Source organism: Heterocephalus glaber, unplaced genomic scaffold (assembly GCF_053883595.1).
Source record: "Heterocephalus glaber isolate CG9 unplaced genomic scaffold, H.glaber_assembly_v1.0 deba00001553, whole genome shotgun sequence".
Lineage (NCBI taxonomy): Eukaryota > Metazoa > Chordata > Mammalia > Rodentia > Bathyergidae > Heterocephalus > Heterocephalus glaber.
In genome coordinates, this window is record NW_028258344.1 from 5,102,501 (window position 1) to 5,128,256 (window position 25,756).

The 25,756-nt window shown below is 40.8% G+C and overlaps 1 protein-coding gene across 8 annotated transcripts in view; it reads left to right on the forward strand.

Moving 5' to 3' along the window:
* Chd7 (chromodomain helicase DNA binding protein 7) overlaps positions 1-17,436 on the forward strand; it is a 194,825-nt gene extending 177,389 nt beyond the window's left edge. For 6 of the 8 annotated variants that reach the window (XM_004842140.4, XM_004842143.4, XM_087190359.1 and 3 more), the window contains 15 exons: positions 96-185; positions 849-952; positions 2,297-2,426; positions 2,790-2,862; positions 3,019-3,073; positions 3,757-3,985; positions 4,229-4,437; positions 4,595-5,266; positions 6,117-6,277; positions 7,909-8,136; positions 8,478-8,921; positions 12,172-12,393; positions 13,374-13,514; positions 13,710-13,814; positions 15,559-17,436. In XM_004842140.4, coding sequence (XP_004842197.1) covers positions 96-185; positions 849-952; positions 2,297-2,426; positions 2,790-2,862; positions 3,019-3,073; positions 3,757-3,985; positions 4,229-4,437; positions 4,595-5,266; positions 6,117-6,277; positions 7,909-8,136; positions 8,478-8,921; positions 12,172-12,393; positions 13,374-13,514; positions 13,710-13,814; positions 15,559-16,476 — 3,781 coding nt within the window. In that variant the 3' untranslated portion in view covers positions 16,477-17,436. The remainder of the gene's footprint in view (positions 1-95; positions 186-848; positions 953-2,296; positions 2,427-2,789; positions 2,863-3,018; positions 3,074-3,756; positions 3,986-4,228; positions 4,438-4,594; positions 5,267-6,116; positions 6,278-7,908; positions 8,137-8,477; positions 8,922-12,171; positions 12,394-13,373; positions 13,515-13,709; positions 13,815-15,558) is intronic. The other 2 variants (XM_004842142.4, XM_004842141.4) reach the window with 2 other exon arrangements.
* The last annotated feature ends 8,320 nt before the right edge of the window (positions 17,437-25,756 follow it).

Genomic DNA, 25,756 nt, shown 5'->3' on the forward strand with positions numbered 1-25,756 from the left:
GGCAGGATGATGGATGAACAGCAGCAGCTGCCAAAAGCCACTGTTGGCAAACAGTCCTGAAGTTAAGAACTTTCCCCCTCTGTCTTTCTCTCCAGGGTCCTGCTGCGTGTCCGCATGCTGTACTACCTAAGACAAGAAGTGATAGGAGACCAAGCGGATAAGATCCTGGAGGGTGCTGACTCAAGGTTGGTGCAAGCACACACTTGTTCTGTGCCTCCATGAGTTAATTCAAGTCGACAGAAAACATCATGGGCTGTGTTTAGGACCTTCACAAACCATTGGTGGTTTACTTCCTTTTTTCCATCTTGAATACGGTGTTTGTCCTCTGAGCTACGAAATGTGATGCGAGTCGCGGAGAGGCTGTTTATATGTTTATATATAAAAAGATGCAAACGAAGTTACTCATGTTTTGAGGTGACCGTTACAATGGAGTAGCCTGCGGTCACGTCCATTTCTGGGCATTGTAGAAGACGACTGACTTACACCTTTTTTTTTTTGGTACTGGGGGTTGAACTCGGGACCTTGTGCTTTCGAGGCAGACAGTGACACCACTGAGCTCAATCCCCGGCCCCACTTACACCCTTTCTTTTACCTTTGCTGGTTCCTCTGCACTATGCTTAGATATTTAGGATGAGAGAAAAGGCATGGCAGAGTGTGTTTCATATTCACTACTTGAAACTAGAGTTCTTTCTTAATACTAGTATTTCTTTTTAAAATTGTTTAGTGGGGCCTGGGATTTAGCTCAGTGGCACCATGCCTGCATCTCAAGGGTAAAGTCCTGAGATCGATCCCTGGTACCGAAAATAAAGTGAAATACAATAAAATGCTTTCAATGGGTATCTTTCCAGTGAAACAGATGTGTGGATCCCTGAACCTTTCCATGCTGAAGTTCCTACAGATTGGTGGGATAAGGAGGCAGATAAATCCCTCTTAATTGGAGTGTTCAAACATGGTAAGTGATGTTTCTGTTTGAATACATCCTGCGACTGTATGGCTTTATCTTTGTTCAAAACTCTCTTTATAAACCCTTTTCCAAAGTCGTAATATTAATGAAGATAGTTCCAGAGGGCTCTTGGCGTCTACCATTTTTCTGTACTAAAAATCTAATATGAACTGTAAATATCAGATGCTGTTTTTGAATGTTTATTGAGTATTTGAGAAGAAAACATTTCTTTCTTGGCTGTAAATAAAACTGAAACCATATTTGTTTTAATAATAGCCAAGTTGTACTATAGCTTCCCTAAACTTTGCTTCCAACACGGCTTCCCTTGCTAACTCTGCCAGCCAGTGTCAGAGTGGACAGTGGGCTTAACCTCGGCTATTAATCTGTACAAGTGCCTCCTGGGCTTTGTTCCAAGCAATATTTCACAAATGTCAGAGCTGAGGACTTGCCGCTCCCCCAAGTGGGATGCAGCCTTGTTAACTTTGAAAGGCTGGGGATGCAGAACTGGCATGATATATACAGTGAGCGATTCCTGATTATAATCCCAATTCTCTGGAGGTCGAGAAGGTATTCTCAGCAGCCCAGCCTGACTAAAGGGGAGAATGATGGCTTATAAAACCTTTCATGATTACAGTTTGGCTTGCGGCTCTACAGCAGTTAGGAGTGGTGTGTTGTAGTACACATCCTAATTGAATTGTGCTGTTCTGCCTATGTATTCCAGCCGCGTTTTGTGAGCTCAGCCTCAAAATCATTTTCCCGCAGTGCACTGTTGGGATCTGCCATTTTCCATCTATTCAACTTGGGCAGTCAAAAAGCAAATTGCAGTTTGAAAACCATAGAGGAAACAGTGTCATCTTACTGACGTGCATCATCTTAAACCTAATCAGACAGGTTCGCTGGTCTTACATATACGAAGATTTTTCAGCCAGCCATGCACGTTCCTGTAGGGCTAAAGTGGTTCACAGAGATGGTGGAGTGGACTTGGAATACCCTGCAGAGGTCATCAAGGAACATTACAAAGCCTTTTAAATGTCAAGCAAAATTAGATCTTGGGAAAAACAGGGTCAGAAATCCTCCCTGCCATAGTGCTGTTACTGGGAAACCTGTGTTTTATTTGTATATGTGGTAATTCTGACATTGTTCATGAAGTATGACTTGGCCCCTGTAAGCTTTCCTAGAATGAGCACGCTATAGAATGCTCTCCTCAAACAAGGTCTGCTCAGTTTATCATAGATGATAATCTTCCTTGAGAAACAATCTTGGTGTGTTGTGGCAGTGCTGTGATTTTGACAGTGATGGGGCTTGTCTTTGTTTCTGTGTGTGTCCTCTGTGGGGCTGGTGGGCATGGCACAGGCTATGAGAAGTACAATTCCATGCGAGCTGACCCCGCGCTGTGCTTTCTGGAACGAGTTGGTATGCCTGATGCCAAGGCCATAGCTGCTGAGCAAAGAGGAACAGACATGCTAGCAGATGGCGGTGACGGGTAAGAAGGACATTTTAAAATTTTAATAAACTTTATGTCAGTATCACATCTATTGGCAGGGTTCATTTCTTACACTGTACTATGTGCTACGTTGCATTTGATTTGAACTTGAGTGATGTTTACCAATATATTCTATTTGTGTATCATAATGGCAGTTTAAATAACATGAATTATCCAGACAATCTGAAATTCATCTCTACCAATTGGCATCCCTACCCCCATTCCTCCAGGGTTACATGTTTTAAATACTGGTCATTTTTTATATCAAACCCCAAATTAAAAGTAGCATTAGACAGATTGTTATTCTTCTCTACCCTGTCCTTACCAGTATGACTTAAAACAATTTTTTTTCAATTTTCACAGTGGAGAATTTGATAGAGAAGATGAAGACCCAGAATATAAACCAACCAGAACACCATTCAAAGATGAAATAGATGTAAGAACTTGAGTACATTGGCTTTTACAGCACCATTAAAGTGTTATGTGCCCATATAAGACTTGTTAAACTTTATAGATAATGGCCTTTTCTTTAAAAGATAAAGCAAATGGAACCTCAAATTAAAGTAAGTCTGTTTTTTGCTTTGCTTTCAAGGAATTTGCAAATTCTCCAGAGGATAAGGAAGAATCCATGGAAATACATGCCACAGGTAAGGCCTCAGAGAAGCGCGTGGAGTAAAGAAGGCAGTGGGCAGTCACCATTTGTGTAGCAGGGCCTTATGCCACTATATGTGTGATGGTGACGACATCTATGTTATTTCTTCCACACTGATCCCTGTATTTAGTGAATAATTTTAATTCTTTACTATGGTTGAGTTTTCATTACATTGAATTTCTTTCATAGAACGTTTTTTTAGGTTAAGATAGTTGATCTATTTGTATTCACACTAATGAGTGAAAAATTGTAAGCATTTTTTAAACTATATCTCTGGGGAACAAGAGCATTTGCTAAGTTTTTGAAACATTGCCAGCTTATTTAGAATATTGACCTTGTACTTAAAATCATTAGGCAACAACTATATCATTATTTGGTGTGTTCAAGATTATTGTAAGTATATTATAGGAGAGACCCTTATATAGTTCATGTTGTAAAGTATATTTCTTTATGCGAGACTGATAAACGTGTTTTTCCTCCCCCTAAGGAGTTCAAAAGAAACAGTTTATAATTTCCATACTAATATTATCCTTTATTTATATTTTAAGATGAGAGCACTGAGATGCTCTTTCCCACAGTGTCATTTGAATGCTAGTGAGTCATCTTATTTGTTGGAAAATCTTGTGTATTGCACGATTGCAGAAACACATTTCAAAAATATTTTTCCCATTTCCCCAGGCAAGCATGGTGAGAGTAATGCTGAGTTAGGCCAACTTTACTGGCCTAACACTTCAACCCTCACGACGCGTCTGCGCCGGCTCATTACTGCCTATCAGCGCAGCTATAAAAGGCAACAAATGAGGCAAGAGGCCCTAATGAAGACTGACCGGCGCAGACGGCGGCCTCGGGAGGAAGTGAGAGCGCTAGAGGCGGAAAGGGAAGCTATTATATCTGAGAAGCGGCAAAAGTGAGTTTCTTCGGGATTTCACTCAGCTCCTCCCACACCCCCTCTTCTCTGCTCTTGTCGGCCCTTGAGAGTCTGCAGCCACGTGTCACTGATAGTGACCGGCAAAGGCAGGCTCACCGCAGCCAAGCAGTCTGAATCCCCAGCCCCAAAAAAGCGATGACTGAGGGGCGAGGAAAAGAAACAAGTAACCGTTCACTACTTTCCTCAAGTGCAGTGCAAGCCAGCGTCTTTTTTTCCTAACAGGTGGACGAGAAGAGAAGAGGCTGATTTTTACCGTGTCGTGTCCACCTTCGGAGTTATTTTTGACCCCGTGAAACAGCAGTTTGACTGGAACCAGTTCCGAGCTTTTGCCAGACTTGACAAGAAGTCTGATGAGAGTTTGGAGAAGTACTTCAGCTGCTTTGTGGCCATGTGCAGGCGGGTCTGTCGAATGCCCAGCAAGCCGGACGATGGTAAGTGTGAGTATGCTGGCCAGCCGCACCCTGCGACAGGCGCCAACGCAAGGCAGCGTCAGGGAGGGTACAGCTGAAGTACTTGGGCTTGGGGCTAAGTACAGTGTGCTTGGGGCTTTTCAAGTAAATGTGAATGTGAAATGCTTTCGTGTTACAGAGCCACCTGACCTTGCCTCCCTGATTGAGCCCATCACAGAGGAGCGAGCCTCGAGAACTCTGTACCGCATCGAGCTGCTGCGGAAGATTCGCGAACAAGTCTTGCATCACCCACAGCTGGGAGAGAGGCTAAAGCTCTGCCAGCCCAGCCTGGATCTGCCTGAGTGGTGGGAGTGTGGAAGGCATGACCGGGACCTGCTGGTGGGTGCTGCCAAGCATGGGGTCAGCCGGACAGACTATCACATCCTCAATGACCCAGAGTTGTCTTTCTTGGATGCACATAAAAACTTTGCTCAGAACCGAGGTGCAGGTAATGTCTCCTCCTTGAACCCATTAGCGGTGGGCTTTGGCCAGACTCCTTCAGTCATTGCATCAGCTCACAATCATGATGAGAAAATGACAGAACAAGCTGAAGGCAAAACAGAGGAGTCAGAGAACTCCATGGCCAAAGAGAAGTCTGAGAGAAAAGAAGAGGAAGAAGAAGCCAACAGCAGGGGCAAGGACAGCAAGCAGGAATGTGAGGCTGAAGCCAGTTCTGTGAAGAGTGAGCTGAAGGGAGTGGAGAGCAGTGCAGAACCTGGCTCCAAGTCTGTCTCAGAGAAGGGCTCGGAAGAGGATGAAGAAGAAAAACTGGAGGATGATGACAAGTCAGAGGAGTCTTCCCAGCCTGAAGGTAATGCCCGGCCATTTCAACCCATCCTGATTTCACGGCAGCTCACCATGGGATTTGGTGTGTCACGTTATACCCCACGTGCTTTTTTTTTGCAAGAGCAATTAGTGTCCATTCTCTTCTGTGAAGGGATAATTTCAGTTATGCTTAGATGTGTTTCGCCCTGATACTTCACATCATGAAACATGATCTTTCAGTGCAAACTCGAAGAAGAATTGCACACACGTTAATAACTTCTGGCTTAAGAATACAGGTTAACATCACAGTCAAGTGCATTAATTCCATGCGGTGTTGACTTGTACAAATGTTGCGGGGAGAGAGTCATTAACTGAATAAATAATGTTAATTAAAACAAATGATGCTTAATTTAATTTAGAAGTAAATGGTCAGAATAGCATCTGAAAATAGCTTATTTTCTTTATCAAAGTCACAGAAACTGACACAAAGTAGAAATAAGGCACCACATTGTACTGTCTGGCTGTAGTGGAATCTTCATCAGTACCCAGAACCTTAGCCCTTTTCCTGTGCAGAAGAACGGAGGGAGGCATTTGAGTCAAGAGATGTGATTGTTTCTCAGCTTCCTCTAAGGTACAAGGCCTGTTCCTCCACAGGCCAAGACAGCTAGTGATGGAACTGCTGAAAGCCTCTGCTTTATCTGTAAGGTGGAAATAATACCATCTATGTTAAATTGCCACTGCAAGCTTTTCCCAGCAAAGATTTGCAAAGGGCCCAGTACCATCCTTGATGTGTAGTAGTAGGTACTCAGTAAAATGGAGTTGGTTGGTATTCCTGTTTTAAATTTTGTTTCAGTGATACTCTGTTTGTGAATAATGTACATTAACTTGTTTCTCAGCAGGAACTGTCTCTAGAGGGAAGAATTTTGATGAAGAAAGCAATGCTTCCATGAGCACTGCTAGGGATGAAACCCGAGATGGATTCTACATGGAAGATGGAGATCCTTCAGTAGCTCAGCTCCTTCATGAAAGAACATTTGCCTTCTCGTTTTGGCCTAAGGTTGGCAGGAGTTTTTTATTTGTTGTTGTCGTCATTTTCTTCTGTTGACCAAAAAAGAGCCAGGTAGAGGAAATCTTCCCAGCTTGATTTTTCATATAATTGTAAGATAAACTGATTCAGTGCATGAAGACTAGATTTTTAGGTTTTTAAAGAGTGATCTGGAAAAGCCCATTTTATAATAGGATAAAGGTCTGTGAAAGTCTAAGATAAGGAAACCGAACTACATTAGCCTGTAGAATCTATGACTTATTATTTTAATAGATTCATCCTTTGGCAAAATAAAATGTGTAGACCTGTAAAACTATGTACTTTAAGTTTCTTTTATCTGAAGCAAAGCTTTAGATTTAAGACAACTTCATATAACTGAACACCTACTGTTTTCTTAACTAAAGAGAGTGGGAAGTTGACCCTAATGCTCTAATACATCATGAGGTCGTTCCAAATGTACTTATCTGTAACAAGGCAAATGGAAATTACTTTTTTGGCTAAATAGCGTAATTTTGTAATAAATCTCTATGTCATTTTAGGTCTGTTTTTCAGGGTGAGGAAGTAATCATCCTAATCACCATTAACAGGGCTGTCTGGTTTAAAATACAAAAAAACAAGCTTCAGTAGAGTAGAGTCATCTCCTTCAGGCCAGTCTTCAGTGTTAAGTGTTGTTTAAGAAACAAGGTAAAGTTTGGACCAAGGAATGTGCTGTCAAAGAGGTTGTCCCTCTGTCTGTATCCCTTCATTTCCTGTTAGGTTAATCTCCCTTATTGAGTATAAAAGGGAGTTTCCCACATCAGTCAGAGGTTTACAGTAGCAGGCACTTTTAGTGGAAACTTGGTCTAAGTGCTGTAATTAGAAAATTTTAATGCACATGCTTCAGTGAAATTTGAAGCGGTAATAGGTAGAGAATTCAAATTGACATTCATTAGGTGTTTCTAGGTTGGTGCCCATTTCCTAATGCTGAAGTTTATTAATAGTGACGCTAATGATGTCCCCCTTCCTGGGACACACTGTGCTCCGGCCTGTGGATCTGAAGAGCCAGAGTGTTGGGATGCTAAGTGCAGGGACTCTTGTCATCCACTGCCATTCACCAACAGTTCTTGGTGGAGATGGAATGAGGGTTACTTTCAAAATACCAGGCTTGCAGCCAAGTGTGGTGGTAATCCCAGCACTTGGGAGGCTGAGGCAGGAGGATTGCCACAAGTTCCAAGAGAAAAGAGACTATTTTAATGGTGGTGGTTATATATGTTTTTGTTTTATGTAGTTCAGTATTCATAGTTAAAAATAGTAAGTTGTCTGTATTGGAGCCACCTAGGGCCACCCACCAGAGCAAAACTATTTCAGTGGGTTTTATTTACTTTCTTGTTTGATTTTGGCTTTGTTTTCTTTTCCTCCTCTACCCCTAATTGAGTTTTTTGTTGTTGTTTTTTGGGTTTTGTTTTTGTTTTTTTCCCCTTTTTGGTGCTGGGGATCAAACTCGGGACCTTCTGCTTTCAAGGCAGGCGGCAGAACCACTGAGCTAAATCCCCGGCTCGAGTTTTAAATATATTATTATGTTCTTCAGCATCTTGAGGGACATATTTACCTAGTAATTTTAACCAGGTCTTTGTTACAATTTCATGTGACTTTTCTCCCTCCAGGATAGAGTAATGATAAACCGATTAGACAACATCTGTGAAGCAGTGTTGAAAGGCAAATGGCCAGTAAATAGGCGCCAGATGTTTGATTTCCAGGGCCTTATCCCTGGGTACACACCCACTGCCGTGGACAGTCCTTTGCAGAAGAGGAGCTTTACTGAGCTCTCCATGGTCGGCCAGGCCAGTGTCAGTGGGAGTGAGGACATCACTACTTCTCCTCAGTTGTCAAAGGTAAGTTAGAGGGATTTGCTTTTTGCTTTTTGGAGTTTAAAGGAAAGCTGTCTAAATCTTTAACTCAGGTTGGAGCTTGTGTTTCACTGGTCCTGCTTGTTTTGTTTGTATGTTTTTTGTTTCTTTGAGATGGGGTCTTACTGTGTTGCCCAGATTGGCCTCAAAATCCTGGGCTCATCGATCTTCCTACCTCAACTTCCAAGCAACTGGAAATACTGTATATGGTTAATATACATGAGTGGTTGATTTGTTAAGCTTCGTATTCCTTATTTCTAATGCCAGCCCCTGTAGCAGCTAGCTTTGGCCCATTACAACTGTGTTCTTTTGGAATTTTTCAACAGGAAGATGCCCTCAACCTCTCCATCCCTCGCCAGCGGCGGCGGAGGAGGAGAAAAATTGAAATTGAGGCCGAAAGAGCTGCCAAGAGGCGAAATCTCATGGAGATGGTTGCCCAGCTGCGAGAGTCTCAGGTGGTCTCAGAAAATGGACAAGCAAAAGTTGTAGATTTATCAAAGGCCTCAAGAGAGGCAACAAGTTCTACCTCAAATTTTTCATCTCTTACTTCAAAGTTTATCTTGCCTAATGTCTCAACACCAGTATCTGATGCCTTTAAGACTCAGATGGAACTGCTCCAAGCAGGCCTGTCACGCACACCCACCAGGCACCTGCTCAATGGCTCCCTTGTGGATGGAGAGCCTCCCATGAAGAGGAGACGGGGGAGGAGGAAAAACGTCGAGGGCCTTGATCTGCTTTTCATGAGCCACAAACGGACGGCATTGAGTGCAGTAAGTTGGGAAGCTCACTCTATTGCGTGTGCCCACTCTGACAGCCAGTTACCCTGCAGTGCTGGCATCCTGGGCTATGCCCTCTCAGCACCACAATGTTAAAGTTAGCTTCTTCCACCAAAGAAGTAGAATTACAGTGAACACAGTCGTGGTGCTGACCTGGAAAATTGTGTTGATTATTGATACAGATCACTTGGCCTGAACCTAGTATGGTTTAAGGATTTATTCTTCCCAAGGTTCTGATGTATCAGTTGCTCTCAGAAGAACAGCCCAAAACAGAACATGTTTTTCTGAGCGTAGAATTGTTAATCTCTGAATTCTTGAGGTGAAGAAAAGCTTCTGCTTTTAAAAGTATTGTGGCTTACAAGTATTCAATAGTATATATGTTTAGTTTCAGACCAAAAATTTATGTTCTTGTACAAACCTAATAACTGTGAATGCTCCAACCTCTATAACTGGATGTTTCAAAAATTTGAGCTGGATCTTTGCTAGTCTAGGTTTGAATGGAATATATGAGTCAATGAATTTCTTACTTCTTTTTTAATCAAAGGAAATGAGTATAATATAATCAAAATAATTTTCTTTCCTAATTCCCTGCAAGCGTGCCATCCAAAACTGTAGCAAATTATTCACTGACAGCAAGGATTTTAGCCTAAGAACCCCATTACATCATTCCATGCAGTCTCCTCTTAAAGGGCTAATTAGTGCTCAGTATCCTGAGCCTGTCAAGTTGAAACCCCAATTGACACTTAAGCTGGCTGCCCCGAACCTTTTCCATAGCCCACGGGACAACTTAGGCAATACTAAAATCTGAGACTAAGGGAGGGCAGTTGTTTCGACACATTTCTCCCTATTTCTTCCTCACTTTCTTAAACCTGGAGAAATTTAATAATTTTAAAAAGGTAGGAAAAGACAGGTTGAGAAAAGACAAACTGGATTTGTCCCTTGGTGGATCTGATTAAAACAGAAGTATCCGGGAGATTAAGAGTAACTTTCAAAATTGATTAGCAGTGCACTAGTTGTAATAATGGTATAGTTGTTGCTCATAGGGTTACTTCTCTATAACCCTGTGTACTTTGTAATGCATCAGCTGTGACTTAATGTGTGTTGCATAAGTTAGAATGCATTTCTAGGGGTGTGGCCTTCAGTCAGAGTTGTGTCGCTAGAGTATAGCCTTCCTGCATGAATTCAACTACTCTAGCACTTTGATAGACTTTGTTTATTAAAAAACATCTCTTCTGCGTGAACTTCAGCCAGTTGAGGGGTTCCTGCACCTTGACATTTGCCTTCATTTCCTGTCATGTTCAGTGTTTACATCATGAAGCATACACATCCATGGAACAGATGTTAGAAATTAATAATGTAACATAGGTTCTATTTTCTTTTTGCAAGGTTATATGTACTTTGAATTAAACTTAGGGTTGACTTCATTCACTTCTTATCTTAAACTTTTGGCAAGAATTTATTGATATTTTTCTTCTTCTAGAGTCACATTTACTAATAATACAGCTCAAGCCTGAGAAAACTTTCAATAGATGTTAGAGGATGTATCTTTAAAGATTTTTTTTTTTAAACTGTCTAATTTTGTTATTTGGAAATTCACCATTTGGTGTGCATGTGGGTAAAATACAAGGAAAATGCTGCTTAATCTACAAATAAACTGAGTAGTGAAGAGATATAAAGGTCAGCAGGGCAGAGCGGGACATATCCTAACATCTCATATTTTGTTAGCACTGTAACTGGAGGGCATTTCATGCTGTCGTGAAAAGTAAGGGTGCCTGCAGCAGTATCATGGAAACTCACACCTTGTTTTCTGTGCCAGGCACTAGGAGATGAAGAATAAAAGCCTAATACGCTATGTGCTTGCACTAGAGAACTAGCATTCAGGGTGAGATGACAGATAAATACATCTTGAGCATCCCTAATCATCCTAATAAAAGCATCAGAACTCCAAAATGGTTCAAAATGTGAAACTTTTTGAGCACTGATATGACATTAAAAGTAGGAAATTCCACATATGACCTCATGTGAAAGGTCACAGTCAAAGCAAAGGTGCAGTAAAAATACTGCATAAAATTATCCTTAGGCTATACATAGAAGGTGTATATAAAATAAGTGTTGTGTTTAAATTTCTCCCAAAATATCTCCTAATGTACATGTAAATATTCCAAGATCCAGAAAGTTTGAAATCTGAAACATTTCTGGTTCCACGCATTTCAGATAAAGGAGACCCAACTTGTAATGCTGTATCATAGTGGTATATGCCCAAGTCGTGCCTGGGGTACTTCATGAGCGCAAAGGAAGGCTGGGAGTAGAGGAAGCAAGATATGGGGGAATTCCCTAGAGATGATCATACTTGGTTAAGTTTTGAAGATCATGTTGGAGTAGATGCCTAAGGCAAGTGGGGGCCTTTCCATGTCTGGTGAACTGAAAGTTTTGGCTGGGAAATTTGGTGAGTAGGCAAGATTCAGCAGATGTGAGCTTGGAGAGAAGGCAGGATACAAACTGTGGAGAACCTTGACTGCTATACTGAAGAACTTGGATTTATCCTTAAGGTGCTAGAGACCAAACTCTTAAAGTAGTTTAAGAAGGGGAGTGATGTGATACACGTTTGTGAACTGCACAGAGCCGCATCTTAGCAAACTCAGTCTAGTGTATCTGTGTGGAGGTTGAATTAGAGTGCTAGGACTAGAGTCATGAGGCCATAATGATAGGGTGGGAAAAGACAAAGCCCTGGGAACGGAGAGGTGAGTGTCTGAAGGTCGAAAGAACAGTGAAGTTCCATTCGCCATATGACAATCGAGTGTTAGCTTACACTAGGGTTGTTCTTCCCAGTGTTCCCACACATCCATAACACAAAACCTTCCCCCAACAAAACTGTACTGTGCACAGAGTGAGTGCTTTTGGAACATCATCCAGGGATCCCCAGGAGGAAAGGAAAAGACCACATTTCATACATATCAAGCTCAGACCACACCTTGCATGTTGTTGTCCTAGTGACTTGCTTAGGTATCTGAAAGCATGTAGCCTTGCCAGATTGTGAATTTTCTACCTGATTGCTAATTGTACATTGTGAAGAATGATATAGAAGTATCACCTTCTAATTTAATAGCCATTCCAAAACTGCCATTGTTTCAAGTAACTTTTTTCCATTTCTAGTGAAAAATCCTAGGAGAGTGTTTTCTTGGGATAGGACATTGTCAGGATCTCTCTTCCTCTGAGAATTCAGGGCATTGTCAAATTTCTGCAGGAGGATGCTGAGGTGACCAAAGCTTTTGAAGAAGATATAGAGACTCCACCAATAAGAAACATTCCTTCTCCCGGACAGCTGGACCCAGACACACGGATCCCTGTTATAAATCTTGAAGATGGGACAAGACTGGTGGGGGAAGATGCTCCTAAAAATAAGGATTTAGTTGAGTGGCTGAAGCTGCATCCCACTTACACTGTTGATATGCCAAGTTATGTACCAGTAAGTATTACAGAGTTTGGACTGCTCCAGTCCACTTCATTCCCATCCAACATGGACATCCCTGAGAGCTGATTCCTCTCTGCCTTTGGTGTGAACGTCCTCTGGTCTCGACAGTTTTTTGTTTTTGTGTCTTCTGCATTCAGTAGGTTGATCTTGCTGAAGAGCAGCCTTACAGAGTTACTTGGAGATGTCTGTTCATTTTCCTTTTCCACCTGACAAGCATGACTTCTTTCATTTTTCTGCACATGGATTCCAAGTGGCCCCATTATTAGGGTAATGGGCTCAAATGCATTTTTTTCCTAGACTTCAGATAAGGCCTGACCATCCCAAAGTGCTATAAATGCTATTACTCTGGAAATCTGACCAGTTAATTTGGCCCAAGATTTTATTAACTATTACCAACTTGTGTTTTTTATTGATTGCCAGACAGTTAATATCTCCAGGTGATTGGTCACATAAACTATTTGCTAGCTGGCAATGCAGATCTTTTATTTCCTTTACTATGTGATTAATTATTTTTTAACTTAAATATGGGATTTTCCGGTTTTTATTGAGTTCATCCCAGTGTTCCTGCTACTGAGAATGTTCCATCACCTTTACCCCTGACAAAATACTTTTATCCACATGGGGAAAATCTCCTTTCTTCGGATCGGATATCATCTCTGTGTTCATTCATGTTGCTGACTAGAAACTAATAAAGGTCCTTTAGAAAGCTTCCTTTAAAAATACCATAATTTGGTCAAACTTTTGAAGTGAACCTTTAAGTGGGGTTATTGATTTAGCAAATTCTCAACCTACATGTTTGTTTGGTTCCTTGATGGGGATGGGGAGAGCCTTTCAAAAGAAAATATTCTTTCTATTAAAATGATTTTTGAAACCCTCATTAAAATTGAAACTGACTTGACTGTTCTTCTTGGCATTTATATAGGAAAGAGTCAGTACTAAATACAGTTTTACTGAATACTTTTTTTCTTTTGCAGAAGAATGCAGATGTGCTATTTTCCTCGTTTCAGAAACCGAAACAGAAAAGACATAGATGTCGAAATCCTAATAAGTTGGATATAAACACTTTGACAGGAGAAGAAAGGGTACCTGTTGTCAATAAACGAAATGGCAAGAAGGTAATGTTGGAAAATGGAATCAATCAATATATGATTTCTTATCATAGAAAAAAATTGTTTTATCCTGCCATCATTCACGAGGAGAAAGAATCCTGTTTCTTCCATAATATGGGGGGGGGACGAAGAGGAGAAGTGAGGAGAGTAGGAAGGGAAGACTCTGTGGGTTTTTAATCTTCGTCAAATGCCTGTTCCCAGATGGGTGGAGCTATGGCACCTCCAATGAAGGATCTACCTAGGTGGCTGGAAGAAAATCCTGAATTTGCAGTTGCACCAGACTGGACTGACATAGTTAAGCAGTCTGTAAGTACAAACTCCATGTATCTGTCAGGACAGGTATCCATACAAAACTCTTTTCTTGAGTTGTTCTTTATTTTCTGTTGGCCATTAATTATTCAGTTGTAACTTAGTTTTTAAAAATTGACGTAACAAGGCTGGGGATTTAGCTCGGTGGTTCTGCCGCCTGCCTTGCAAGCGCAAGGTCCCGAGTTCAATCCCCAGTACAAAAAAAAAAAAAAAGAATTGTATAGAAGTACACATTCATGGTCTTGGAGGTGGTATATTCCAGGTAAGTCTATTGTACAGCGCATCTGTGCAGTCATATGTGTGCTACCTGAGATCAGTAACGTGATTAATTCTGATTTCTGAATTTACATATGTAAATAACACAACAATTCTGCCTAGATTTTGTTTTTATTAGTTTCTTTTTAAATTTAATGACATGCTGGGTTTTTGTTTAAATTATACAATAAAATTGACTCTTTGCTTTTGGTGTATAATTCTGTTGGTCATAACACACATACAGTCTTGTGAACTGCCACCATGACCAGGATAGAGTTCTCCCACCCCCAGCCCCATGTTGCCCCAGCCCCTTTGTACTGTCCTCTCCTGCCACCCTGAGCTCCTGACTGCTGCTGCCTTTTCCCCCATCCGCAGAGTTTTGTCTGTGGGGGAAGGTGATCAAGCAGAAGTATGGAGCATGTAATCCTCTGAGGCAGCTTCTTTCACTCATCATGTTACAGTCCATCCAAAGGGTTGTATGTCTCAAAACTCTGTTATTTTCCTCTACTGAGCAGTCCTCCATTGCATGGGTGGGTCCCCATGTGTTAGTTCAACACCCACTGAAGGGTCTCTAAGTTGTTTTAAGATTTTTGAAATTAAGAATAGACTTGTTTCTTGTTCTTTATGGCTGAATAGTACTCCATTTTATTAAAAAAAGAACCCCGTATTGTATACCTAAAATGTACCAATAAAAGAATTTAAGGAAAAAAAAAAAGAATAGACCTGTAAACATCTGCATAAAGATTTTGACATAAATATAACTATTTCTGTAGAACAGATAACTATAATTTGTTAATTAAATTTTTTATATTTTTCAATTATATAACTTTTTTCCTATTCTGTTTTTGAAATATCCAAAAGAACACACTGGAATGTGTAAAGTACTCTTATATTTAGTCTACAACTATTTTATTATACTATTTTGAAAGAATTACAAATTTTTAATCATTAAAAAATCTTTAATTGATCGCTATTTAATTTTTAGTTAATTGGCAAATAAAAATTATACACAGGTATACAGTGTGATGGTTTGATGTTACAAGCATACACCATGTACTGATTACCACAGTCATTAGCTATTTTTTGATATTGGTGTAACTACCTTGATATTTATATTGATGATAGAGTAGCTTTGAGCACTTTTCCTGCAGTTCAGCGTAATTCACCAGGGTAACATAACGATTAAAGGAACTTTTCCTTTTAATAGTTTTATCATTGAGCTTGAGTTTTTTTGTTTGTGTGTTTTTGTTTGTTCATTTTTTTGGTTTGGAGTTTTTTTGTTCGTTTGGTTTTTTTGATACTGGGTCCTAGGCATGGGACCTAAGACAAGTGCTCTACATGAGCTAGATCTCTAGCCCTGTCGTTCAGCTTTTAGAATGAAAATTGAGTATTTCTATTGAGAAGGTCAAAATTTACAAGGCCAGTATTGAAACTAAATTTTCATACACAATCTTCATAGCCATTATTCGTCTCTCCCTTTCCTCAGGGTTTTGTTCCTGAGTCAATGTTTGACCGTCTTCTCACTGGACCTGTGGTTCGGGGAGAAGGAGCAAGCAGAAGAGGAAGAAGGCCCAAGAGTGAAATCGCCCGAGCAGCTGCAGCTGCCGCCGCTGTCGCCTCCACTTCGGGAATCAGTCCTCTGTTGGTGAACAGCTTATTTGCTGGGATGGACCTGACGAGCCTTCAGAATCTCCAGAACCTCCAGTCTCTACAGCTGGCAGGTCTCATGGGCTTCCCTCCAGGACTGGCGACGGCTGCCACTGCCGGAGGGGACCCTAAGAACCCTGCTGCTGTGCTGCCCCTGATGCTGCCAGGAATGGCAGGCCTGCCTAATGTGTTTGGACTGGGTGGCCTATTGAATAACCCCCTCTCAGCTGCTACTGGAAACACCACTACTGCTTCTAGTCAAGGAGAACCGGAAGACGGCACTTCAAAAGTAGAAGAGAAAGCAAATGACAACGAAGGTGAGAACAGAGACTCTGAGAAAAGCACAGATGCTGTTTCAGCTCCTGACTCTGCAAATGGATCTGTTGGTGCTGCTACCGCCCCGGCTGGGTTACCCTCCAACCCACTGGCCTTCAACCCTTTCCTCCTGTCCACCGTGGCCCCAGGCCTCTTCTACCCATCCATGTTCCTACCTCCTGGACTGGGGGGATTGACGCTGCCTGGGTTCCCAGCATTGGCAGGACTCCAGAATGCTGTGGGCTCCGGTGAAGAGAAGGCTGCTGACAAGGCCGAGGGAGGCCCCTTTAAAGATGGAGAGAACCCTGAAGGCAGTGATGCCGAGGAGAGTCTGGACAAGACTGCAGAGTCCTCCATCTTAGAAGATGAAATAGCACAGGGTGAAGAGCTAGACTCACTTGATGGGGGGGATGAAATAGAAAACAATGAAAATGATGAATAACCAGTACCAGTTCCAGTGAAAGTGTTTAAAACTTTTGACAAGTGGTAGTCCTACTGTTTACACTCACAGTTAATGTTCATACCTAGTTTTATAAGCTGTTCTGTAACATAGTGTAGCAAAAAAAAAAACGTCCAAGTCATGTTATACAGGTGTGTCAAAAGGTATCTTGGTCATTAAGTATTGTGCAGTGCATTATTTATTATCCCTAGGAGAGATGAAATTTGAAAGGTGATCATGTCTTTTTAAGGAAACTTACATAATGCTCTGCTTTTTTTCTTTTGGTACCATTGGTATTATAATAAAGAGCGATTTGCAACTGAGTGGCACTAATGGAAGGAAGTGCTGCTCAAAGGAAGTATGAAGTTATATATTTAATTTTTTAATTTTAACTTTTAATTTTTTTGCTGTGAAGGTCAAGATGAAATTTACCACACATATACTTGCTCATTCGTTTCCCTTTATGACTGTATGGGGGTTCCCACACTTGTTTATACACACACATCCATACACTCTGACAATCTCCACGTTAGTGTGAACGTCTCTGTCCCGAGGCGCAGCAATAATAAGGCAGCTGTTGAATGTGAAGGGTCCCTTTGGAAAATTAACCTACTGGGAGGGTTCTTGCCAGACAGAACTTCAGTTCCATTGTCTTGTGGTCTTGTAATGCACTGGTATAAACAAAATAAATAGAAGAATAAATAAAGAGTGAGAGAAGTGAGAATCAGGTACCTTTTTTAAATTAAAGGACTTTGTTACTTTAGCCACAAAGCTAAAACACCATTACCTCAGCTCTAAACTAGCCTTGAAGTTTACAGACATGACTTTGTAAATGTATTGTTTTTCTTTGTTGTGATGTCCTTTTATTTTTTCTTTGAAAACTGCTATCATGTAAGATAAAATGTAAATTGCTGCCAACTGTAGTAATGATGCTTTTAATAAAAGTGACCCATGATATGCAGAGATGTAATTATAGAATGTAGTGTGTAGGGGAACTGGTGTTCATTCAGTTTTTTGTATTCACAGTAGACGCAAATACAGCATTCAGGCTTTTGTATAGTTTCTTGATATAGCCTCTTATACTAGATTAGCTGTTAGTAATACACTAAACTGATTATCTTCAAAACTAGATGGGAAGGAAAACCTTGAATTACTTTCACACAGTTTTCTGCCAGATATCTCAACAGAAACACACATAAAAACCTTCTATTACTCTCCCAAAAGAGCATCTGAGACTGAAAATACTTAAAAATGTGTGCAGCATGTGATAATGTGGTATACCAAAGCACAAAAGAGCAAAAGAAAAATGAGGCTTTAATAGACACAATATCTAGGTCATTTATCCTTGGATAATGGGTAGGAAAACACAATGCTGTCGTGTCAGAAAAGGGACACAAAGGCACTCTGGTGTCCTGCACACCAGAACTTGATGCCAGAAACCTGTGTGGAAAAACCCATGTGGAATTAAAACAGACCTACTTAAGCATACGTGCATGGACACAGTTTCAAGAGCATCCAGGTTTGTAGACCTCTTTCTGACCTTTGATATTTGAAGACATAAATTGAGATCCATTGTTTTTACCTTTGTGTGTCACCTGAACAAACACAAAGACATACTTCCATCCAGCCAAAAAAGAAATGCAGATGAAGTTGTTTTATGTTTGTTTGTTCAAGCTACCTCCGTATCCTCCCACAGTGTACATGCACAGGGCACCCCCCACCCAATGTGTAATAAGACAGAGTCTCTAAACTCCTTTTAGACAACAAGATTCATTCAGTTTATATCCCAAGGATGAAAATATATACCTATTACGTTTGGAAAGGGAGCCATTTGAACCCTCCACTCCAGGTCTTGTGGTTGTATCTAGTAATTGTGATTACTATTTTCTCTTGAAAGTTAACAGCATGCATTGGAAGGAAGTGCCTTAGAATATCTGAATGGAATTCTTTGAACATGGAAAATAAGAGTAGATCTGCACAATGCATGAGGAATTTAAATATTTAAATAACAAAGACTTTAGTAGGGAGAATTTATTTAATAAAATACATTATGAAAGGATCTTTTCCTAAAATTCTTTATTGGAAATTTCCTTGTGAGTCCCTGTAAATGACTGTCTCTTAGCATCAGTTGTTAAGAACAGTGGTGATCTTCAAAACAAAAGTATCAATTGCTTGCAGCCGGTGGGAACCCTGAGTTGACAAGTCAGTGTCCATTCCTCATTATTTGCAGTTCATCTGTTGACATGGCCTTTAAATGACATTAGGAAATACTTTTTTTTCTTCCAATGGAATCAGTTCTTTTTTTTTTTTTTTTTGGCATTTCAGTAATTTTATTGAAAGTTTTATCTCTTAGTACCAAACATAAAGGTAGTTGATTAGGCTACCTCTGCCAACTCAAAATTAATACTGATATTTTCAAAATACCGAAATACATCAGCCTTATGGTAAAACAAAGTATCCACAAAACGTGGTTTACAAAAAGTTAAAGATAGAATATACTGTGGTTCTTTGGTTTATTGTTCAATGCTTAGTTATCTGTAACATGTCAAAATTGGTTACATCCATTCTGGATAGACTCAGGCTTCAGGCTGCACTAACTGTTCGCAACCCTAACAATATATGTACGTTTCCTTGTATTGATTGGCTCATATGGAGAATAGAATCAGTTCTTGACACTAGATATTGAATCCACATATGAAATTGAAAACATTCAGTTCAATCTGATACTGATCAGTGTTGAGTGTGTGCTTAGTGTGAGGGAGCCACCAAGGTGCAGATTGCTGTCCTTGGCATTGTTGCTGAGCCATCCTGAGAGATGCGCTGTACTTTCATGAGGGAGTTGAAGCAGGGGAGTGACTAACTGGCCAGGTCCCCATGAAGGCAGTCTGACTGCAGAACCTACACATGCCCTCCTGAAGCACTACATTGTTGGGTCTCAAAAAATCATTATATAGGGGTGACCTGAAGTGTTTGTATATTTGTACATCGTTCCCTCATTCTTCCATAGGGATCTTAAGTTTGCAGTGGCGGAAACAAAACCTATTGAGGGCCACAGTGGTCCTACTACCCATAACCCTAGCTACTTCAAGGTCAAAGCAGGAGGATCCAGCCCAGCCTGGGCAGCTTATCGACGCTTAGCCAAAGGTTAAAAAAAAAAGCTGGGGATGGAGCTCCGTGGGAGAGAACTTACCTAGCACGCACGAGGCCATGCTATTCATCCTCAGTACTAGACCAGGGAGGATTATTAGATCCAGGAACAAAATGAGCTCGGGTAAGTAAACTTGAGTCCCCTTTCATTTAATTCTGCCCCACCAGTGTTTCTGTTGTATAAAGGAATCAAGTCTTAACCACTGTGCTAGCTAATGGGATCAACATTTGTCAGCAAGTATGTACTGGGGGTTATGTGCTAGATGCCATGTTTGGAACTAAGATGGAAAAAAAAAAATTAGTCCCCTGCTGTCATAGAGGTTACATTCTAGCAGGAAGAAATGTCTAAGAGATTACAAATCTTTGCAGATCAAGACTATTCAAAGGTGATAGGGTGGCGAGGAAGGAAGTCTCTGAAGAGACAGCTCACACTTGTGTGAGAAGCAGTAGGCAGACTTACAGTGGGGGAAGGGAGGCTGTTCCAATTGCAATTGCCAAGACTTTGATCCAAGAATGAGCTTAGACTAAGGAGGCAGGAGCCAGATCGTGAAGGGCCTGGATGGCCCTGGTGGAAGGTTTGAGTTTCATGCTAAGTACAACAGAAAGTCCTTGGAAAGATTTTGTGCAGGAAAGTAATACGATCATGTTTATGTTTTTAAAAGATCAATATGACAGCAATGCAAAAATAAGACTTGTAATGGAGAATCAGGAATTGCAGCTGAGAGAATGCTGGATCTACTAGTAGGTGGCAGTAAAATTGGAAAACAGTGGGTTGGATTGGGGGATAGATTTTAAAGAGGTAGAGCATCTTCTTTGGAGTAACTCTTCAGGACAGTTACTGAAATATACCTAAAGGTAAAGCCAAACTTTTTTTTTTTTAAAGTCATGATTAGTGTTATAAGAAAAAGATACAGAAAGAAAATTTTCCTTCATGTCCTTTTACTAAATTTTCAGTTTAATGAAAATTATTTGTTAACTGTCTTCGTAAAGAATTTTAAAAGTTACTTCTGAAAGGTAAATGAGGTGAGACTGAACAAGCATTATGATAGCAATGCGTGCAATGAACATTTTTGTCTAGAGCAATCAATGAATTAGGAAGCAAAACAATGTAAATGACTTCTAACGAGCACTTAAAAGTTAGGATAGATTTTTTTCATTCAGTATAGCTCTTTAATGAGCAATTTTATGTATTTTCTTAGCTCAGATAAGATTTATCACAGTTTTATAGACACCTTATAGTAAACTACATTTGGAAAATTACCTCTGAAATTTGATGGAATGTATGATTTCATCTAATAGAAGACTCCTTTAATGAAAAAAAGTGTTTCATCACTGATTTTTTTTTTTTTTGGTAAAGAAGTCACCCAACTTGGGAATTTTTTTAGATGAAGATGGGAATGGTCATTTTTGAGGTATTTGGGACCACCCAAGTCATTTTATCTGGCACAATGTAGTCCCACCTTAGTGGATCTGTTGGTCGATAGGGATTATTTTGGATCCGCCAATGTAGAGTTAAATTTTAATTGGGATAGCCTTAATCAAATATATACCATATCATTTAAATGAAAGAACGGGATAGTAGCAAAATTTCAAATATTTTTTTTGTTTTGTTTTGGGGGCTTTTTATTTGGTTCTGGGGATCGAACTCAGGACCTTGCGCTCGCAAAGCAGACGGCAGAAACACTGAGCTAAATCCCCAGCCCAATTTCAAATATTTTTACATCAGCCATCTTTTATCTTCAGAATGATTTACAATTAGCTTAGCTCCTAAGAAGATTGAGATTTTCATGACTTGAGCAAAGATTGCAGAATTCTGTATCTGCACACTCACAGGTATATTATTTAAGTGAAGTGACGCCTCCCTTCAGTGGCATCCTTCCTTTGAGCCAGCTGTCTCTCGAGGTCTCTTCTGAGATAAATCTGTTATGGTGAATTTTGAGTTGTAGCTAAAGGACAGTGTAGTACATTTCTAATGTATAACAAATAGAGGCATGAAATCAAAATATTGTTTAGGAATCATTCCAGGTGGCTTCCTTCATTGTCCCTTCCTCCTCTGCATTTTGATCTGAAAGCTCAATTTCAAAATTACAAATGAGAGAAACCTGACTCTTTTGTGACAGGAGCCATTTACTACAGAGGCTTTTCATGCTTTGCAACCCCAAACCAGCTCCAGTAGACTGGGGGACTGAAACCTAAGCAGGCTGCACATCTCGTAGTTCTGGGGAGTGCACATGGGATTGGAGGATGGAAAATCCTGTCGACTCAACACATCTCACTATGCTTCTGGAGAAGTCAGGAAGCTCAGCGTCGTAGAATTCAGCATTTTTGCTTATTACTAGGCTCTTGTGAGTTAATCCGCACCACACCACACCCCAGTGAGGTGGCTTGAGTTGTTGCCACCACCCCTTTACCTAGGGACTTGGGGTCATTTGCCTGAGGCCCTGTGGTAGACAAGTGTGGTGGCCAGAATTAGAATTTAGACTTCTCCATGTACTTACTAACAGTGGACTATCTCTCCTAGCTGTAAACCATTAATTACAAGCTATTAACATTAACTCAACCTACAATCTCAAAATACCAAAACCTAAAACAATCAAGCTACAAACCTATTTATTTACTTATTTTTGCAGTACTGGAGATTGGACCCAGGACCTTTGCACTGAGCTACATCCCCAAGCCCTTTTTTTATTTTATTTTTTATTTTGAGACAGGATTTCACCAGTTTGCCCAGATTGGGGTTGGATTTGTGATCCTCTGCCTTAGTCTCCCAGAGTGCTGGGATTACAGGCATATGTTACCACACCAGTTTACATGCTATTTTAGTAATCACTGGTATTATGCTCTGAAGAGTACACCAGAAGCTTCTAGATTCTTATGCTACAAGACAAAAATAACTAACAAAGGATGATTGAAAAATGAATGTTCAGGTTAAATTTTTTAAATGTGTTCATAATTGTAAGCATGCTTTACACCCCTGCTGATTTTATGGTACAACCTATACAACTGACAATCTATTTTTGAACACTATTAAGCATTTTTCTAGGATTCTTGGATTGTGAATATTCCCCTTTCATCCATTGCTACCTCGTACCTGGCTGGCCGGCCCTAAAAGGCAGCCTCAGCCTGTAGACTTAGAGATGACAGAATCTGGACCCTACACTTCCTGCTGGGATGGGAAACAGCTCCTGCAGAATAGTCTTACTTCATCACTCCCCGACCCACAGGGCTTTCTGGGCTATTGTTGTTCTCATATGCATTTGCATATCTGTGGTGGCAGAGCTAATGTTCTCTGCTAGGTTGGGGGCCCTGCCAGGCAACTCCACACTCCTTCCCGTGTATTGTGAGAGTTCCTGGAAACAGAGCCACCATTGTGTCTGGATGCAGAGGCATTGTTTTTCCCCAGACAAGCCGGCCTGCTACTCTGCTCCCCTGGTTTCTGCTTCTTCAGCCATGGCTAGTTTCTGAGGAGCAGCTGGACTGACCTGGAATCGCCTGAAGGGTCACACAAAACCAAAGATCATTTCATCCTCATCCCCGTTCTATTTTAGATAGAACCTGTGTATTCTGAAAGATAAAATAGTAACACTATTGAGGCAACTCAAAGACAGGTGCTTGGCTTAGCTTCTCAGCCCCTAGCCTACTTTGAGAAAAGAATTCCAGGGGCCAACAGAACACATGGTGGGGGTTAGGGGGAAATAAAATTTAAAATGTTCCTTTATAGTTCAACCAAAAAAAATGTCTATCAAGGAGCATGCAGGAGTCAATTGTTTATTAAGCTCTTATTTGGGGGCATTATTACTGCAAAACCTGAGTAATATTTATGATGTCATGAGGGGGATCCTTTTGTGCTCGAGCTGGCTTTTAATGTGGTTTGGGAGCAGTCCAAATGAGCAAAACAATGGTGGTCCTCCGAAAGTGGGAAGGGACTGGAAAAGCTTGGTGTAAATGATATGCAAGAAAAAAGTAACTAAGAATCACTGCTTTCTGCATGCATTTGGAATTCAACTAAATGACCAAAATCTCATCTCCAGATGATATGCTTCTTAGAAAGCTTAAGATGAGAAGGCAAAGTGCACACAGATGCTGAGGGTAATGGCAGTGCCATGCTACTGGACATGTTCCTACAGCTTTAAAATGTGTGTGGATATGGCACAGTTATTTTCCTGGATGGTACCATACATGACACTGCTCCCTGTCCTCAAAGAGACACTGAGATCCTCCTGAACTGAAAAGTTTAGGCAGAATTACCGTTTTAAGAGCTGTTGCAAGTACAAATTATCTTAGCCAGCTGATTTGGCTAAATGTATTGAATAATTAAATGAGAAGGTACTGAGCCCAGAGATCTGAGAAGAGGGTATGTGACTTGATCAGTTGTCCCAGGCTCCCTGTAATTTGAGCTTTTTCCACCTGACCTAATCCAGGATGCTTTAAGGAGAGGGCATCTGTGCTTTTAAATTACTGCACAACAAAACAGTTTAGGAACTTTAGTTAAATAACCCACACATCATTCTGTCTTACATTAACTTAATCATATGCCACTGCTTTAAAGGTGGAACCAATGGTGACCTAAAAACAATGGCAACAGTGGTCTGAAAAGGGCATCTGAGGCTGGTCTGGCCTCTCTCTCTCCCCCCCCCCCAACCTCCCCCTGACCCCGTGCTTTTCTACAGGGCCTCTTAGGGACAAATGTCATAAAGTGTTTTCTCTTATTGACATTTTTTTTTCAAAGTTTGTTTTTTTTTTTTTGGTACCAGGGATCGAACTCAGGTCCTTGTGCTTGTGCAGTGGGCAGCAAAACCACTGAGCTAAACCCCCGGCCCCCTTCAAAGTTTGTTTTGATAGCAAAGGAAAATAATAGGCATCATTCTTTCCTTTGGTAATTATCAACTGGAAAATATTTAGTGTGAAACTGGAAGGTGTGTTGGGAAGTGAGGTAAGGGGAAGAGAAAGGTCAGGGTCCTAGTCTTTGTATGGTGATGAGGTCACTAATATAAATAACACATCTGCCTGCACCTTTCAGATTTCAGAGCATGTATGCATACATTTGTCTCAACTGCTGCTTGTCACTTTGAAACAGTCGAGTAACATTAGAGATGAAAGAAATTAAGGTTTAGTGATTCCAGGTTAGCAACTGGCTTAGTTGGCTGTTGCTAGTATGTCTTTGGGCTTTCAACCACAGAATGTCGGCTTTTCTACCACATTATGACACCAATCAGTTATCTCCTATCAGTAAGTGAGAGCAGAAGCTTGAGTTCATCTCTGAGCCTCATCTTCCTCATTTGGATATTTCTAATAATAATAATCATAGATATGCCTTCCTTGTAGTGTTGTGTGAGCATTAGAAATAAGAAATATGCAAAATCCTTAGTGTCCAGGACAGAATTGGCACTCAATAAATAATTTCAAAATCATCCTCACTGGATGAGTTCCAAAGGAGTGGTATGGGAGAATGCAGTGCCGACTCACTGAGGAAGTGAGATGGGAGGTTCTGGCCTGGAAGGAGTGTTCTAAATGAATGGGGCTGGTGCCCAGCCCAAAATAGGCAGTTCTAGGCTAAGAGAGCATCACAGACCTGTGCCGGGGTGATGGGGCAGGGTTGGGTGTGGGCTTCTACAGTGCAGCTTCTTCAGTGCTAGTGAGCAACACAGCTAGCACTAGGGCCTCATGCACATTAGGGTTTGGATGAATTTTTTTAAGCTTCACAAAATATATTCTTTGTCTAGTGCACTCTGATATTTTCTGTTATATTCTATTTCATTAAATAAATGACGATTCCCCTTTAAACTGATTTATGACCCAGTAATGGTTGGCGGCCTGAACTCTGAAAAATCCTGCAAAGAAAACCAGTTTGGTTTCCTACCTGGAGTCCACAGATCGGCTTTCATGGAAGTGGGATTTGAATGACCCCAAATCCCCTGAACATGGTTGCACAATTTTCTGCCCATGCATTTGTCTGGAGAGAGAGAGTCCCTAAATGCCAATTAGTCTTCAGGGTGTCTGTGACCCTCTGTCTGAGACCAGGCTGGCAAAGGAACTTGAAGGTGATGGGGAATTGCTGTTCATTCCACTTTAGAAATGGAAAGTACACAACAGGTCAATCCCTAAAGAGAAAATCCCACATTTAACTTGTGTTTTC